At 37.2% G+C, this 15,251-nt stretch overlaps 1 protein-coding gene across 2 annotated transcripts in view; it reads left to right on the forward strand.

Annotated features, from left to right (window-relative positions):
* The window catches only part of COL19A1 (collagen type XIX alpha 1 chain), a 349,696-nt gene that overhangs the window by 35,314 nt on the left and 299,131 nt on the right, over positions 1 to 15,251 (forward strand). For both annotated transcript variants that reach the window (XM_045057717.1, XM_045057718.1), the window contains exon 5: positions 14,962 to 15,085. In XM_045057717.1, coding sequence (XP_044913652.1) covers positions 14,962 to 15,085 — 124 coding nt within the window. The remainder of the gene's footprint in view (positions 1 to 14,961; positions 15,086 to 15,251) is intronic.

A 15,251-nucleotide genomic window follows, 5' to 3' on the forward strand; every position in this document is an offset into this window, starting at 1 on the left:
TTTAACCAGGAGTTCTTTTTTTTTTTAACATTTATTTATGTTTAGGATGGCTCAATCAGGGGGAGAGGCAGAGAGAGGGGGACAGAGCCTCTGAAGCAGGCTCTGCACTGACAGGCTGACAGTAGTGAGCTCATTTTGGGGCTCAAACTCAGGAACTGCAAGATCATGACCTGAGCTGAAGTTGGTCGGTTAACTGACTGAGCCACCCAGGCACCCCACTGACCAGGTCTTCTTGAACACTGTGGAGATTTCTTTCAAAGTTGCTGGTGTCCACTGCCCTGTCTCGAAAGTCCCTGACCTAAGTATCTCTCTACACTGCCTTTCTGTACCTGTTTCTCTCTATCTGTCATGTTCTGCCCATCATTTTGGCCAATTTGAATCTTACATATCCTAGAAAGTTCAGTACACGCTCAACCTTCTAGATACAGCCCTCACTGATATCCTCAGGCAAGATTTCTTCCTCTTCTTCTCTTCTCCTCCTCCTCCTCCTCCTCTTCCTCCTCCTCCTTCTTTTTTGTAGTTCAGTATACTTTTCATGTAGTGCTAATCTCATTCTGGCTCAGATAATCCAAATGTTCCCAGGTCCCATTACTATTCGGTTCAAATGATGTCATATTGACATCAGTGCCTACACTGTGATGATTCCTACTCTACCTGCACAGCTATGGAACCTCAGTCCCCTCTTAAAAACATATCTTGTTATTTTGGGGAGCCCGAAGAGTTTTGCACATGTGCTTATGTTCAAAAGAAAGTATACTCTTATCCTTGTGTTCTAATCTCCTTGTTTCTGCATGTCACCCCTGTGTTTGTTGGGAGACCTCTCCATGAAAATGCCACTCTATTGGGCCCTAGCCAATCCTTACTCATGGCTGCTTAACCTCAGTCCTCAGGTGCCTGAATTGCTCTGTGGCTTATAGCTAAGTGGGGTGTGTGTGTATGCTCTGGAGAGTGAAGACATGGGTTCAGTGATCCTCTCTCTAACTGTCCCCTGGACCTCAAGGCCATGTCCAAGGCATAAAGCATCACACTATATTGAACAAATTAATCAAATCAACTCTTGGCATTCTTTTTTTCTATGGGACTCAAAGCTCATAGACATATGGATTAGGCATTCCTCCCTATTATCTTTACATTTCTATCTTCTAATTTACCCATGATAAGAGTATAAAATTCCCTTTGCTTACAAGGTATACAGAAAAAATATTTTATAATATACTCTCCCTATTATTTGTCAATTCAGCTTTAATGGCAGTGAATGAAGAACTTCTAACAAAGTATTTCATTTGATTCCTAAATGACACTGAAGACTCACTATGTGCCAGGCACTGAGGATTTAAGGATAAATAAAGACATGATCCCTGGCGTTATTTCTGTCTGCAAAGATAGATATGTCAACAATTAGCTATTGTGGAATATAGTTGCAATCTTTAGATGTATGTATGTAGATGAAGATGAAGAACAGATGAAGCCATTTTGAGGGAACTAGGGAAAGCTTCACAAAAGATGTGAGAAGTAGAAGCTTGAGCCATAAGAAGAATTTGCCAGGTGAGGCGGGGGCCAGTATGCGGTAGTTAGAGGGAGTATCATTTAAAGGTCAAGACAGTTTGAAGAATGGTAAGAAATCCCGTGTTGTGGTAGTGAACACAGGTGAGCAGAGTGTCTGCGGGATAGAGGAGGCTGCAAGGGCAGACTGAGGTGCTGTTCTGAGAGGACTTCTGTGCCAGCCTAAGGAGCTTGAACTTTATTGATAAAAATAAAGTGAAAGGTGAATAATTTGGAAGATCTGAGGAGAAGCCACAGTACCACAGGTATACCTCAATAAAGCTGTCTAAAATAAAGTGAAGGTGTGAGAGCAATAGCATTACATTCTAGGGGGGGAAATCCCCAAACAGCTGAATATATGCCACTAGGAAAATCACAGCTTTCAGTTAGGTGTAAATGATCCTGAGGCAGAAGCCAAACCCCTAGAGTCAGGAAGGACACCAGTTTTCAGAGGACCTCTTGGGCGTGAAGTTTACCCAGGGTTAATTCTTTTCTTTCTTTCTTTCTTTCTTTCTTTCTTTCTTTCTTTCTTTCTTTCTTTCTTTCTTTCTTTCTTTCTTTCTTTCTTTCTTTCTCTCTTTCCTTCCTTCCTTCCTTCCTTCCTTCCTCTTTCTTTTTTCTCTTTCTTTTCTTCTTCCTTCCTTCCTTCCTCCCTCCCTCCTTCTCTTTCTTTTCTTTCTTTCTTTCTTTCTTTCTTTCTTTCTTTCTTTCTTTCTTTCTTTCTTTCTTTCTTTCTCTTTTTTCTTTCTTTCTTTCTTTCCTTATTCCTCCCTCCCTCCCTCCCTCTCTCTCTTTCTTTCTTTCTTTCTCTCCTTCTTCCTTCCTTCCTTCCTTCCTTCCTCCCTCCCTCCCTCCCTCACTCTCTCTCTCTTTCTCTTTCTTTCTTTCTTTCTTTCTTTCTTTCTTTCTTTCTTTCTTTCCTTCCTTCCTTCCTTCTTTCTTCCTTGCTTTTTTTGGATGGAAACACCTGAAAAAGTTACTTTCAAAGCCTTTCTGAAGTGTGGCTTCTCTAGTCCATCCTTCATTTCTGTTATCTGAATGTCATATAGTAGAAGGGCTTGTTTTCAATGGGAAGTCATTTACAATGTCATGATGAACAAGTGCTAATCATAACAGACATATGATTACTAGAGAGTCATCGAAGCTTTGTTTTCCCATTAATGATCTATCTGTCTGAATCCGCTTAGCAAGCACAAAAAGGGTGAGATTTCAGAGTCTCTGTGGCTGTGAAACTCAAACATCACCACCCAGCTTGGGAGGAAGGCATTTCAGATAAACCCTCCAGGCCCTGCTGGCCAAATCGCTTGTAACGTGACAGGTGATGGTGGGTGTCAGCTGGGAAAGAAATGACTTACTATAAACTCCAAGCATCTCTCACTTCACTCTCAGGAAATGTAACTTGTATCATATTTCTCTTCCTGGAAGATATTCAGCAAGTCAAAGGCCCCATTGATACTTGTAAATACGGAAGTTCTTCATAAACTCTGCCTCACGCTTATTTAGAATGGAAGAATTAATTTGGAAGCCAGTTCTTGCTATTTAAAAATAGATTTTTTCCATTTAGCCATTTCATTTTAAAAGCAAAAAAGTAAATAAAGGTTGGTCTTGCTAAATATGACCTGGAAAACTCACTTCATCTCTACCAAAATAGCACTTTTGAAAAAAAAAAAAAGGCTTTGCTTCAAGCCTTGTGCTATGAGCTAGTTGAAGAATTACCTCTGGAACCATTGTAATTAGTAACTAAACTTTTTAAACACTTCGCTGTTCAAATGTGTATCATGCTTGACTTTTGAAACACCATATACAAAATTAAATTTCTCTAGCATAATTATGTCCTCTTGCTTTTCAGTTTATGAGCACTGAAATCATGAAAGTTTATTATTCTTTGTTTTTCCTTTTTTACATTTTACTTCTTGCCTCATAGTGCTTATTATTTAGTTAGGTAAAAGAGCAAAACAGAAACTGGCAGTCTTGTTTTTTTCTTCCTAATCCCCTTTTATTCTGCAGTTTGGTTTGTCTTTTATTTTTTTCTATTCATGAAACAGAGATGTCACTTGCCATATTACAAACTATGGTCCTTCTAGGAATACTGAACAAATACATCAGCCTAAACTTGCTGTACAATGAAATTACCAATTACTTAATATACAAAGAAGTAAATAAATTTATGGGCTTCATTAAAGTCTTTATTTTTCTTGACAACAAACCACCAGGGCCCAGCCATGGAAAATAAATGAGATCCACTCCCTGATTCCATCTCCCCATAAAACAACTTGATCAATAAATGTTTGTATGCACTTTAAAAGGGCGGATTATGTTTTTAAATTTTATGATTTTTCCTGGCATGACCATGCTTGCAATGTGCCCCTCCTAGAAGGGAGTATGAAAAAGCAAAGTTTATCCTTTTAAGGTAGTTCTTATTGGTTTCTCATTAATTGGGCAGGTAGGAATGTCCATTACTTGTTCAGCTGGCATCTTTCTGCACCTGAGAGACCAGACATTTCAATTTAAGTTAACTTTGTGTATAGCTATGTTTGGCATTGATTTCATGCCTCAGGGGATGAATGGGATAGAAACTTCCACTGATCCCCATGCCAGGAAAGCATTAATGTAGGATCAGTGCTAAGGGTTCTTCTTCCATAATCATTTGAAATAGTCACATTTATGTTCATTATTTTCACATTTTGAGGAATTACTTGTCTTTTTAGTTAGGTTACATTCTGTTGATGTTCTTCCTAACATATTAAAATCCCAATATATTTTCTAACCAGAAGGATAAACAGAGGCACTTTTTATGAGAACACTTCATGCTTTTCTTCACACTGCATAATTATTAGTATATAGACTATTCTCATAATTTTTACCACTTCCTGAAAATTCCTCTCATTTTTTAAAGAAATGTTTGGTGAAAAATACTAATTTTTCTAAGAAATGATCTCTAAGGAATATGGAAAAAGTATTTCTGATTGGTTGTCACCTTCTGTCATATGCATATCCTTCTTAAAACCCAACAGATTGTAGCCCCATTTTAAAGATATCATTGTGTGGTTTGTGATACTTCCTGATCTGTGCTCAAAATATGATGAGGGGAAGGAACTGTAATAATCTTCCCCTCATGGCTACTGGTCACTTAGGATGTGCAAATGTCATAATGAATGCTTTGCTCTGAGCCCAAAATATGATTTATTGTTGTTTATATTATCATGATTGTAAACATTGTAACTAATCATTTCTTGATACTAATGTTTGATATTTACTTATATTCTCCCCATTTCACCTAGTACTAAAAAAAAGTAGTTTTTTTCCTCCCTTGTAGTCCCAAAACATTACTTTTAAGTCAGGTCAGTAATTATGAGGGAAATTTTATTCTTAACCCAGAGGATACAGGCAACTTGATATACTAGAAAAAACTGACCTTGGAATTAGAAGTTCCGAGTTCAAGTTCCATCCTGACTTCTGTCTTGCAGAGTAATGGTGGGGCAGTTACTTAACTTCTGTGGCTTTAATTTCTTATTTATGAAATGAGATGGCTGATCTAAATCACTCTTAAGGTTCCTTTCAGCATTAGGACTCTAGAACTACAGGCTAGTCTTCTTACAATTGAAACATTTCCAAGCACCGGAAGTCTTCTGCTGAAGGACACTTTTGGTGAAGTTTCTCGGGGCAGCTGTTCTGTGTTGCTGTAGCCTGTGGAAATTTAAAGTTTCTTTTTGAAAGTAAGAACACTGTTTGTTCCTGGATTCATTTTATGTCAGACTTTTTGATTAACCTGCTTTAAATCACATAGAGCTTGAATTTTTTTCTCTTCTGTTTTTTTGCTGACTGTGATGTGGCATAGTCTTAAAGGCCTTAACTTTAAGGCATTATGCAAATACTGGTGTTTGGCACCTGCTAGGACTGGTCATAGGTATCATTATGGATTGTCCATGAAAGGAACACAGTTTTGTTTGTGCTTCCTATATGCCAGATTAGTATCTGTCTAAAGCTTGATTTAGAGCAACAAGTCTGTCAGTGCCCCTATTTGCATGGAAATCACATTCTAGTGGTTGGAGACAGGCAATACATGTGTAAACAAATACATTTTTAAAAAAACTTTGGGTAGTTATAAACCTATGAAGAAAAATAAAAGAAGGTAATATGTTAGGTAGTAATTGAGGTGAGAACAGCTATAGATCTTCCAGAAGAAGTGACATTAGAGCTAAGACCTGCATAATGGGGAGAAAGTCATCTAGGTGACGACTTCTGGGAAGGACCATCCCAGGAGAGAAAACAGGAAGTACAAAGGTCTAAGACTTCAATGAGCCTGGTGTGCGTAAGGAACAAATTTCAAGTCACTGTGACTGGAGTATGAGTGCCACATAGAGACTGGAATAGGGGATGATGTGTTAGAAGCAGGGGTCAGAACAGATGAAGCCTTGTGAGCCATGTGCAAGGAACCATAGACACTGTAGGAAGGCTGTAAGTAAGGGAGGGATGTGGTATGATTTACATTTTAATAGCTGAACCTAGCTGCTATGTGAGGACTAGCCTGTAATGTAGGTGAAACAGAACAATTAGGACACCATCACAGGAGTCCGGGGGAGAGAAGGTGGCAGCTTGGGGTAGTGAGTGACAGTGGAACTGAAGAGAAGTGGACAGAGTCAGAGTCTATTTTGATGTTAGAAAGAGTGAGACTTGCTGATGATTGGATGGGGTGTAGGAAAATCAAGGAAAGGCAAGAGTCAAGAATGACTTTTAGACTGGAAATCTGGGTGAATGGCCATGCCTTTTACTGAGATGTGAAATTCTTGTACCTTAGAGAAGGTACCTTGCACCTACCTGTTAGTAGGAAACAAAAGTTCAATTTCAATTATTTAATTAGAGATGCCTTTAATATCTAAGTAGAGATGCCCAGTAGTAATTTAGGCATGTGAGTTGACAGCACAGGCAAAGAAAATGTCAAGTGTTATCTTGGTTGCCTCTCTCCTTTGGCATCACCTTTCTTTTTGGAACTTTCCTTCCAAACTCCCAGTGCCTTAGGGTGATGCTTGTGTTGCCCAAGGCTCAGGACAATGACATTTCATTTTCTAACCCAGGGTCATTTCCTGTTCTGGATTTATTCCTTCCTCCCTCTCTATATCTTCTCTGTTAACTTCTTTGTTTTATTGTAGTCCCTATAGATCTCTGTTCTACACTTTCCGAGGTGAGACTTAATTATTAGACACTTTATTAGTATTGTGCGATGAGTTTCTAGGAACTATTTTAGTGGTAACAGAGCTTATGTTTTATAAACACATGCACTTTCCAAAGAGGAAGAAATCTCTGATAGTACAGTATTAGGTGTTTTGGCTTGTCAATGAAAGTACTTCATAGTTAGGGAGAATCTCTGTGTTCACACCATGTATGCAAAAGGCAGTCTATGTAGAATCATATTTAGTAACAATTACACATACACAGAATGATTAAATGTTTCCTCCATCTCATGCCAAGATCTTTTCTGTAACATATATACCTTTTAGACATCATCATTTTATGTATATTTCTTAAAGATTTTAAATAAATTCTGATCATGAAAGGAGTTTTCATTAATCAAGTGAGAAAGAAGATCCAGAGAATGTGGGCAGTAGGCTATTTAGACAAATACAACCCATTCTTAAAGTCCTGCACAGTGAATTCCTTATGTTAAATAAGATGTTAATATTTATCCAACTTCATGAGTATAGGTACTAGTACTTTGTAATTAGATATTCTGCTTGAAATATATGGAGAAAATATTGGGAAAAGTGTATTTTCATTTGGAATTTCTTTCATCTTAATGCCTTAGTGACTAAACCATTCTGAAGGCTTTAGGTTGGGAGTTACAGACTTCTATGACTTTTTACCTCCCATAATAGAAAAAAATAACATTTGTTATTATTATTTCTCCCTCACCTCTGACCTTGAAGAATATCAGATTAATTTATGGTAACTTTAAAGAATAGTGTTATTTTTTCCTAATCTGAAAGTAGTAATGTTGTTTTACAAATGATCATTAATACAACTTATGCTCATTGTAAAAATTGAGGAAGTAAAGAATATATAAAGAAGAAAATATTTACAATGTCTCTTAACTTTAACAGTAAGAGGGAAGTTTTATAATGTTAAGAGCTTTATGAAATCAATTTTTTAGTGGGGTCAAATCTCACTGGTTCTCAGATCTGGACATTGCCTTCTGCCATAGCTGATCATTATAAGGAACCCCATTTTTTATTCTCTGCCACTTCTCCTAGAGTTTAATAGCATTTCTTTCCATTTTATGATTGAACAGAGGGCTGTACATAGAGAACATCAGAGAGAAGGTGAAAACTACATTTTAGATTTTTTTCAGCATTGAAATCAATTACAAGTTCAAAGGAGTCTAAAGTATGTGAATACAAGGCTTCAGAGACACTCCAGATTATATCTAGAACTAGCTCTCTGAGGAGCTAGAGTAAAAAGGACTCCACAGGCAGCCAATTTCCTTTGGCACCTTTGGATAATTTGGAACGACTTTAGTTTGGTTCTCAGTGACTTTTACTTAGTCACAATAAAAAAAATTGATTTTAGATCGAACATTTTGTTAATTTGGTATACCTCTGTTCTCATCTGTCAATGAATATTCAGGTGTTTTCATTAGTGTGAACAAAAGTAGACAATGGGAAATAAAGGATTTATTACACTTAAATTTCACTAAACTTTGAGCTCTTCATATGTAGGTTAATATTAACTTATGTGGATGAATTTTCCACTTACAGTGTTGAATTGCATGCAATGTGTATGAGGGAAGATAGAAAATATCCCAGTGAGAATTTTAGCATATATATCTATAGATATAGATAGATGATATAGATGATATAGATAGATATAGATATAGATATAGATATAGATTAGATATAGATATGGATGGGTTCGGCAAATAAGGATCAACAATATTTTTCTTAATGGGAATATCACTGAGTAAGCAGTGGATAGGATTTCTTATAGGAAATTACACTCCATTCAAAAATATTCAAGCATGGATATCTTACACATAACAAGCTGTCATTATATCTCTCTGGTAACAGACTAGTAATCCAATATGGCCTCTTTTATAATAGAAACTTTGGCAACACCCAGAGAAATTATTCTGTGTCACATTAAGTGTGCTTGGGTGGTATAAACAAGAAACATAGTCTGTAAGAGCTGATATATTTTGTAATGTGTTATTTTTAAAACAGAGAACTTTTTCTTCAAAATTTACAATTTGGCAAGCAAAAACATTTTTGGCCTTGAAAGTACAACATGAATTTCTGAAAAGAAAATGCAGTAATTATAAGGATTTTTATCCATTATAAACTTAGACTAAGAAAAAAATCAGTTTTTCTCCAAACAAAACTAAATTTATTTCAATGTATTATTTTAAGACTGTATTTGTTGTATACCAACATTATTATTAATAATATTTTGTTTTTGTTATTTTTTTCTCACAGAGGAACCTTTCATTGAATATATTTTCAATTTTTAAATTAGATTGTAAATTATTGAAAAATAATTACATTTAGTTTCATGAAATATTAAATAATTATATCAAAATTAAATGTCTATCTGCTTCATTTGCTAAATCATGCATTTATTTAACAAACAGTTATAGAGTGCCTTATTGGCACTGCACTTGGGCTTGTGGATGATACAAAGATAGATTAAATGGTGTCCTTGCCTTCAAAAAACTTTCAGTCTCATGAAGAGATATGATAGGTGTCTTCATGTCTAAAATCCTAAATAGTGAGGAGGAAGGTGTTTTCATTCGTTTTTGCTTTGTCACACCATCAAGCATACCAACATAAGTAGTTGTTGCTTTTGCTTTGTTTGCACAGTGTTGGTCTGGACAGTGTTTATGAAAAATCTGAGTTGATTGCCAAAATGAAAACTCTGAACTTTTCAGATAAAACGTCTAGGTATTTGGCTTCTCTTGAAAAATGGGATGCTCTGGTAACGCTGGGCCCACACTCTTGGGTAGCAGCAATCGGCTGGAGCTAAAGAGCAGCTGCCCCCTGTAGATGGGTTGGGCTCTTGGTTTCCCTCAGTCCACATGTGTTTCCTCTGCATAAGGATGAGTGTCAGTTGCTGTTATTAACTCACTTCTCCCTCTTTTTTCTGTTAATAAAAGTTTTTTTAAGTTTTATTTATTTATTTTGAGAGAGACAGAGACAGCATTAGTGGGGGAGGGGCAGAGGGAGAGGGAGAGAGAATCCCAAGCAGAGCCCAACAGAGGCTCAAACTCATGAAACTGTGAGATCATGACCTGAGCCAAAACCAAGGGTGCAATGCTTAACTGACAGAGCCACCCAGGCTCCTTTAATAAAAGTCTTAAGGGGAAAGTGAAATTTTCTTATATGCATATTTCTATCTGAGATGGAAAAACCAAAGCTAGACTGAGAGGGGTGTGCGGTTTTGTTTTATATTCTTTTTTTAGATCACTTATATATGAATCCATTTCATTAACTGATTCATTTATTGAGTACCTACCTTGTGCAGGCACAAGGATGCTGGGAACAAAAGGGTGAATACGATAGACGAAAAACCTCAGGAATCTTATATTCCAGTTTTCCTGGTTGGGCCCTATGGTCATGTGGTTGTGACCCTTGGTTTATATCAATCAATATGGAAAGGATGTATATTAAGATCTTCAGAAGGATTGAGGGGAGTGGAGGATTGAGAAGAGGCCAGTGGATTAACTGATTGGGAATGCTGTATTTTTATTTTTTATTTTATTTTTTTAAAGATTTTATTTATTTTTTTTTAAGTAATCTCTACACTCAACATGAGGCTTGAATTCCCAGCCCCAAGATCAAGAGTCACATGCTCTACTTACTGAGCCAGCCAGGTGCCCCTCATTAGGAATGCTTTTAAATGTTTATTTATTTTTGAAAGAGAAAGGGGAGGGAGAAGAGAGAGAGGGAGACATAGAATCTGAAGCAGGCTCCAGGCTCTGAGCTGTCAGCACAGAGCCCGATGCAGGGCTTGAATTCATGAACTATAAGATTATGACCTGAGCCAAAGTCGGAAGCTTAACAGACTGAGCCACCCAGGTGCCCCAGGAATGCTTTTAGAATGCAGGAGGATTAAGGACTAAATGTATAGTAACAATGCAGATATGCAGAGTATTCATGTAAGAAGGTTGGTGGATAGACCAGAGGGTAATATAATGGGGTAGCAAGGTTGGAGGAGGTTTGTTTTGTAGCAGGGAGAAGATATGCATATGTTTGTGAACTAAGATAAAGGGGGCATTGGATAGGGAGAGGTTGAAGATTTGAAATGACTTTTAATCCTCTAAAATGCAAAAATGATTGTAGAAAGGGAAATGGAGCAAAAGAGAAAAATTACAATATATTCTTAAAGACAAAAAACAGTTGGAGGATGTTAGAACCTACATATTGTTGGGCCATAGATACTAGTGAGATGTAGGCCATTTTACCTCAGTGGACACCTGAGACTCATCACTAGGGGATATCAGCCTCTGCAGGAGCTGATGAAGGGTGTGTGTGTGTGTGTGTGTGTGTGTGTGTGTGTGTGTGTGTGTGCAGTGTACCTCCTCTCTCCTCATCCAACCAGACAGAAGGTGAGATGTTTAGTAGGTTTATTATTGAGAGAAATTGAGCCAAAGAGCCTCCAGAGATGAAAGGTAAGCAGGATAGTGAAGGTAGGAAGGAGGTATGACACCAAAAACAGAGCAATGGAGCACAATTCTGTAATGAACTGTAGACCCCCACATACCCCACTGTTTCTAGAATGCCTGCATCCAGGTGAAAACTTTTTATCAAGTGGGAAGTAGCTTCTTCTTTGGAGAAACTGAATGTTCCTAGAGAACTAATCTTTCTACATTCACATTTGAGGAACTCTCAGTGAAATCTGCCAGCTGATCATGCTATGCAGTGAAGTTATTCATCGACACACTGTGCCAGCATACATGAAGGTTGCTGTCATAGTTAAATGCTTCATCCTTACATATATATGGATTATAAAAAAATGATCAGAAATTAGGGTATAGCTTCCAACATGGAAGAGAGAGGCCAAACTATCAAACAGGAAAAGCTAACCAGAGTGAAATGAAGATAGTCAAGGATGCAGAGAAAAACATTTAAAAGCTGACCTAATTGATTATGTCAGGGGTTTAAAATATTGCATTCAGGATATTTTTAAAAAGAGAACACAAGAGCATCTTGCAAATAAGAAAATAACAAAAATTGGTGTTGAATAGATGGATTGGAAAACAAATCAGGGAAATATCTCGGAAAGTACAATAAATAAGGAGGTGAAAAAATATAAGAGAAAGGGTAAGGAAACTGCATGGGTGGTATTACAGGTGTTAAACAGTTGTCTAAAAAAGGAGTTCCTAAAAGAGGGAATAAGAGAATATTATATGGAGAAAAGAATAAAAACTTACAATTTTTTTTGGTGATGTATAGCTCATATTGGAAGATGTGTTCAATACAAAGAATAGAAGAAAAATCCCAGGAAGTAGTGTTGTCAAATTCCAAAACACTTAAAATAAAGATATGATCCTGAAACCATGAAGGTAGAGAATAGGATAAAGGAGGCAGGAAATTTGAAGACAGGTAGAGACACAAGTTACTGCATGTAGGTGATGGGTAGGGATCTGCTGTGTGGATTGAGGTTTCCTTTTTTTTTAATGTTTATTTGTTTTGAGAGAGAGAGAGAGAGAGAGAGAGAGAGAGAGAGAGAGAGAGATAAAGAATGAAGAGGGGAGGAGGGGTAAGAGAGGGAGACAGAGAATCCCAAGCAGGCTCTGTGCTGCTTGACATGGGGCTCGAACTCATGAACCATGAGATTATGACCTGGGCCTAAATCAAGAGTCAGACACTTAACTGATTGAACCACCCAGGTATACCGATGTTTCCTTTTTAAAAGGAATTTTGATGCGACTAACTAGTTCAAAATTTTTATTTGGAAGCTTATGATTTGGCATCACCTCTCACCTCTGTCTGTCCTCTTCTTCAGATTTATAGGTGGTCCCAAAGAGAAATGGCAGATGTTAAAGCCCCATTGTTTTATTTACTTACTTATTTATTTATACATAGGAGTTTTTATTAAACAATTTTATATGGTTCTGAAATTACATAATTTTTTTGAAGTTTTATAGATAATAAAAGAGAATATGCAGATACATTTTAGCACATACAGGGGCTTGAGGCTACTTTGTGTAAAGACTCTTGTCTGGTGTAGAGAAGGTGATCAGTTTAATAATGTAAAACAAAACAGAAAAAACAATCACCCTGAAGCCCCTCTTACTGGTCAAAGTAATGTTCTACCCAGGCTTCTTACCTGATCATCTGACTCTTTTACATATACACAGTCTTCACTTTTCCAGTGAGTATTTATTCTTAGTTAAGCCATGATTGAGGATCCCAAGGTGGGGATCACCATGTACCCAGGTCCCCCTTCACCACCCTTGGAGAAGAATGGAGGACAAAGGAGAGGTGGGTGGAGTCAGTTCACATCATCCCAGGAAACGTGCCTAATGCCAGGCCATCATCCCAGGGTGATCACCCCCAGGATACGGGACGGATTGTGTACACACACGCAATACTATTTTGTATATGGAGACATCATCCCCACGAGCAGTCGTTGTCTTCTCACAATGGTGGAAGGACAGGCAGTTCTGCCAGCGGCTCCTGGTCTGGTTCTGGTTGGGGAAGTGACTGTCAAAAGGGGCAGTCTGATAATTCTTGATTTGGGTCTTGATATCTTCCGCCGTGGTGCTACCTCCTAAAGACATCCCTGAAGCAGCTCATGGCTCAGTGTGACTCAGAAAAGAAGCCAGAGTCAGACAGGAAGCAGAATTAACCATTTTGTTTGTTTTTAAATGAACAATGTTACTCAAATTGGTATAGTAATGGTCATTGTGAAATTCAGTTTAATAATGGTGACTTTATAGGGGTTCCTGGGTGGTTCAGTCGGTTAGGCAACCAATTCTTGATTTTCGCTCAGGATATGATCTCACAATATTTAAAACATATTAAGTTTTAAATAAACATTAAAAAATAATGGTGACTTCATAGAGAAAATCCCATTTTAGAAATTTTGTTTTATTGTGGTGGAATAAAAAAATCATTCATTAATCACTTGCTCACTTAAGAGAGGATATAATATATAAATGCAATAAAGTCAAGTTGCCTCCCTTTTAAATAGATTGTCAAAAAGATAAAGTTGTATGTATATATACGCATGTAGACATAAATGGGTGTCTGTGTTTAACCAATAAGCAAATAAGAACTTTAGGCCAGTACAGCTGTTTTCTTATTTTTCCCTGATTTCTCTACCTTATATGACTTGGTTTCCAACACAGAGGGTAGAACCAAAATTTCAGAGTGCTCCATGACAATTTCAGAGTGCTCCATGACAGTTTGCTTGTCATTTTCAGTAGGTGGTCATCAGTTTCAGTAGACCTTACTGTAGACCTTAGTGTAAAGTTCAGAGTTAGTAGTTACCATTTCAAGGTATAGTGTTACCTTTATATAAACAACTTTTGGCTATGTTAGTCCTTAAGAGAATTCTTACCTACTATTCCTCATGATTTTTTAAAATAAAAGCATGATTCCTGTCTTGCAGAGTTTTTACGTACAATGCAGATACATTTAAAAGTCAGGTGGTAGGAATGTATTTCTTCTTGTTTTCCAATGAAAGTCTAAATTTGAGATCTGTTCATTTTGAATTTTTTTCCCTGAGTTTCCTCATGGGCCGGTGAGACCAGTATTTTGAAACAAGATTGAGGGAGAAAGATATTTGGATTGTCTTTTGGCTTCTCTCTGCTACCTAGAAAGAATTTGCTAGTTATATTTTTTGTAAGAATGAAAAATAAGCTAAAACTTCTTTAGTTTATTTTTCAGTATGAGTCTTAAATGGATACTAGAAAATCAGTCTTAGGAACTCATTTGCAAGAATTTAATATGATAAAACTTCTTTGGAAAATATACATTTAATTGTTAGCGGTGTGCTCTGTAGTTCTGCCTATAGACAAAACAGAGGGGTACTATTTATTTCCATTATAAATCTCTAGTGTTTGCCAGACAGCAGGGAAATCTGATATTTTCCTCTGTTGAAACATCTTGTTGAGTCAGGGAATATTACTGCATAGTGCTTTAGCCCTATTCCCTTGCTCTTACACACCCCAAACTTTAACAATCTTTTACTAGACACGTTCTAAAAAGGGAGAGAACAAGGATTAAAAACTGCATAGGTACTGTAGATATGGATGCTTCCATATGTCCAATAGGTAGATTACTATAAAAATGCATCATAAGTTATAAGTTCATTGAGAAAAATACGACTGAGGTATTGTGTTACAAAAACCTTCATATCTAGATTTTCTTTCCTCTTCATCTTCAGTCTTCTCACAATAGTTCTTTGTTTTCCTCCCTCCAGTAAGATATTTCCCAAAGGCCTTCCTGACGAGTACGCCATAGCAGCTGTGTTTCGTGTGCGCAGAAGCACCAAAAAGGAACGGTGGTTCCTGTGGCAGGTGTTAAACCTGCAGAATCTGCCACAGGTAAGGAGCCATAGTGTTGTGCCGATCAGTTTTCCCTTATGTGATTATGCCAGGTGAATCTTGGAACAGTGTGCCCAAATTTGGAAGCAGATGTAGTGTCCAAATAGTCTTTTAAAGGATTCATCAGCAGGGAAATGCAAATATTCTCATAGGATGATTTTGTTGA

The sequence above is a fragment of the Felis catus genome, chromosome B2 (genome assembly GCF_018350175.1).
Source record: "Felis catus isolate Fca126 chromosome B2, F.catus_Fca126_mat1.0, whole genome shotgun sequence".
In the NCBI taxonomy this organism is placed as follows: domain Eukaryota; kingdom Metazoa; phylum Chordata; class Mammalia; order Carnivora; family Felidae; genus Felis; species Felis catus.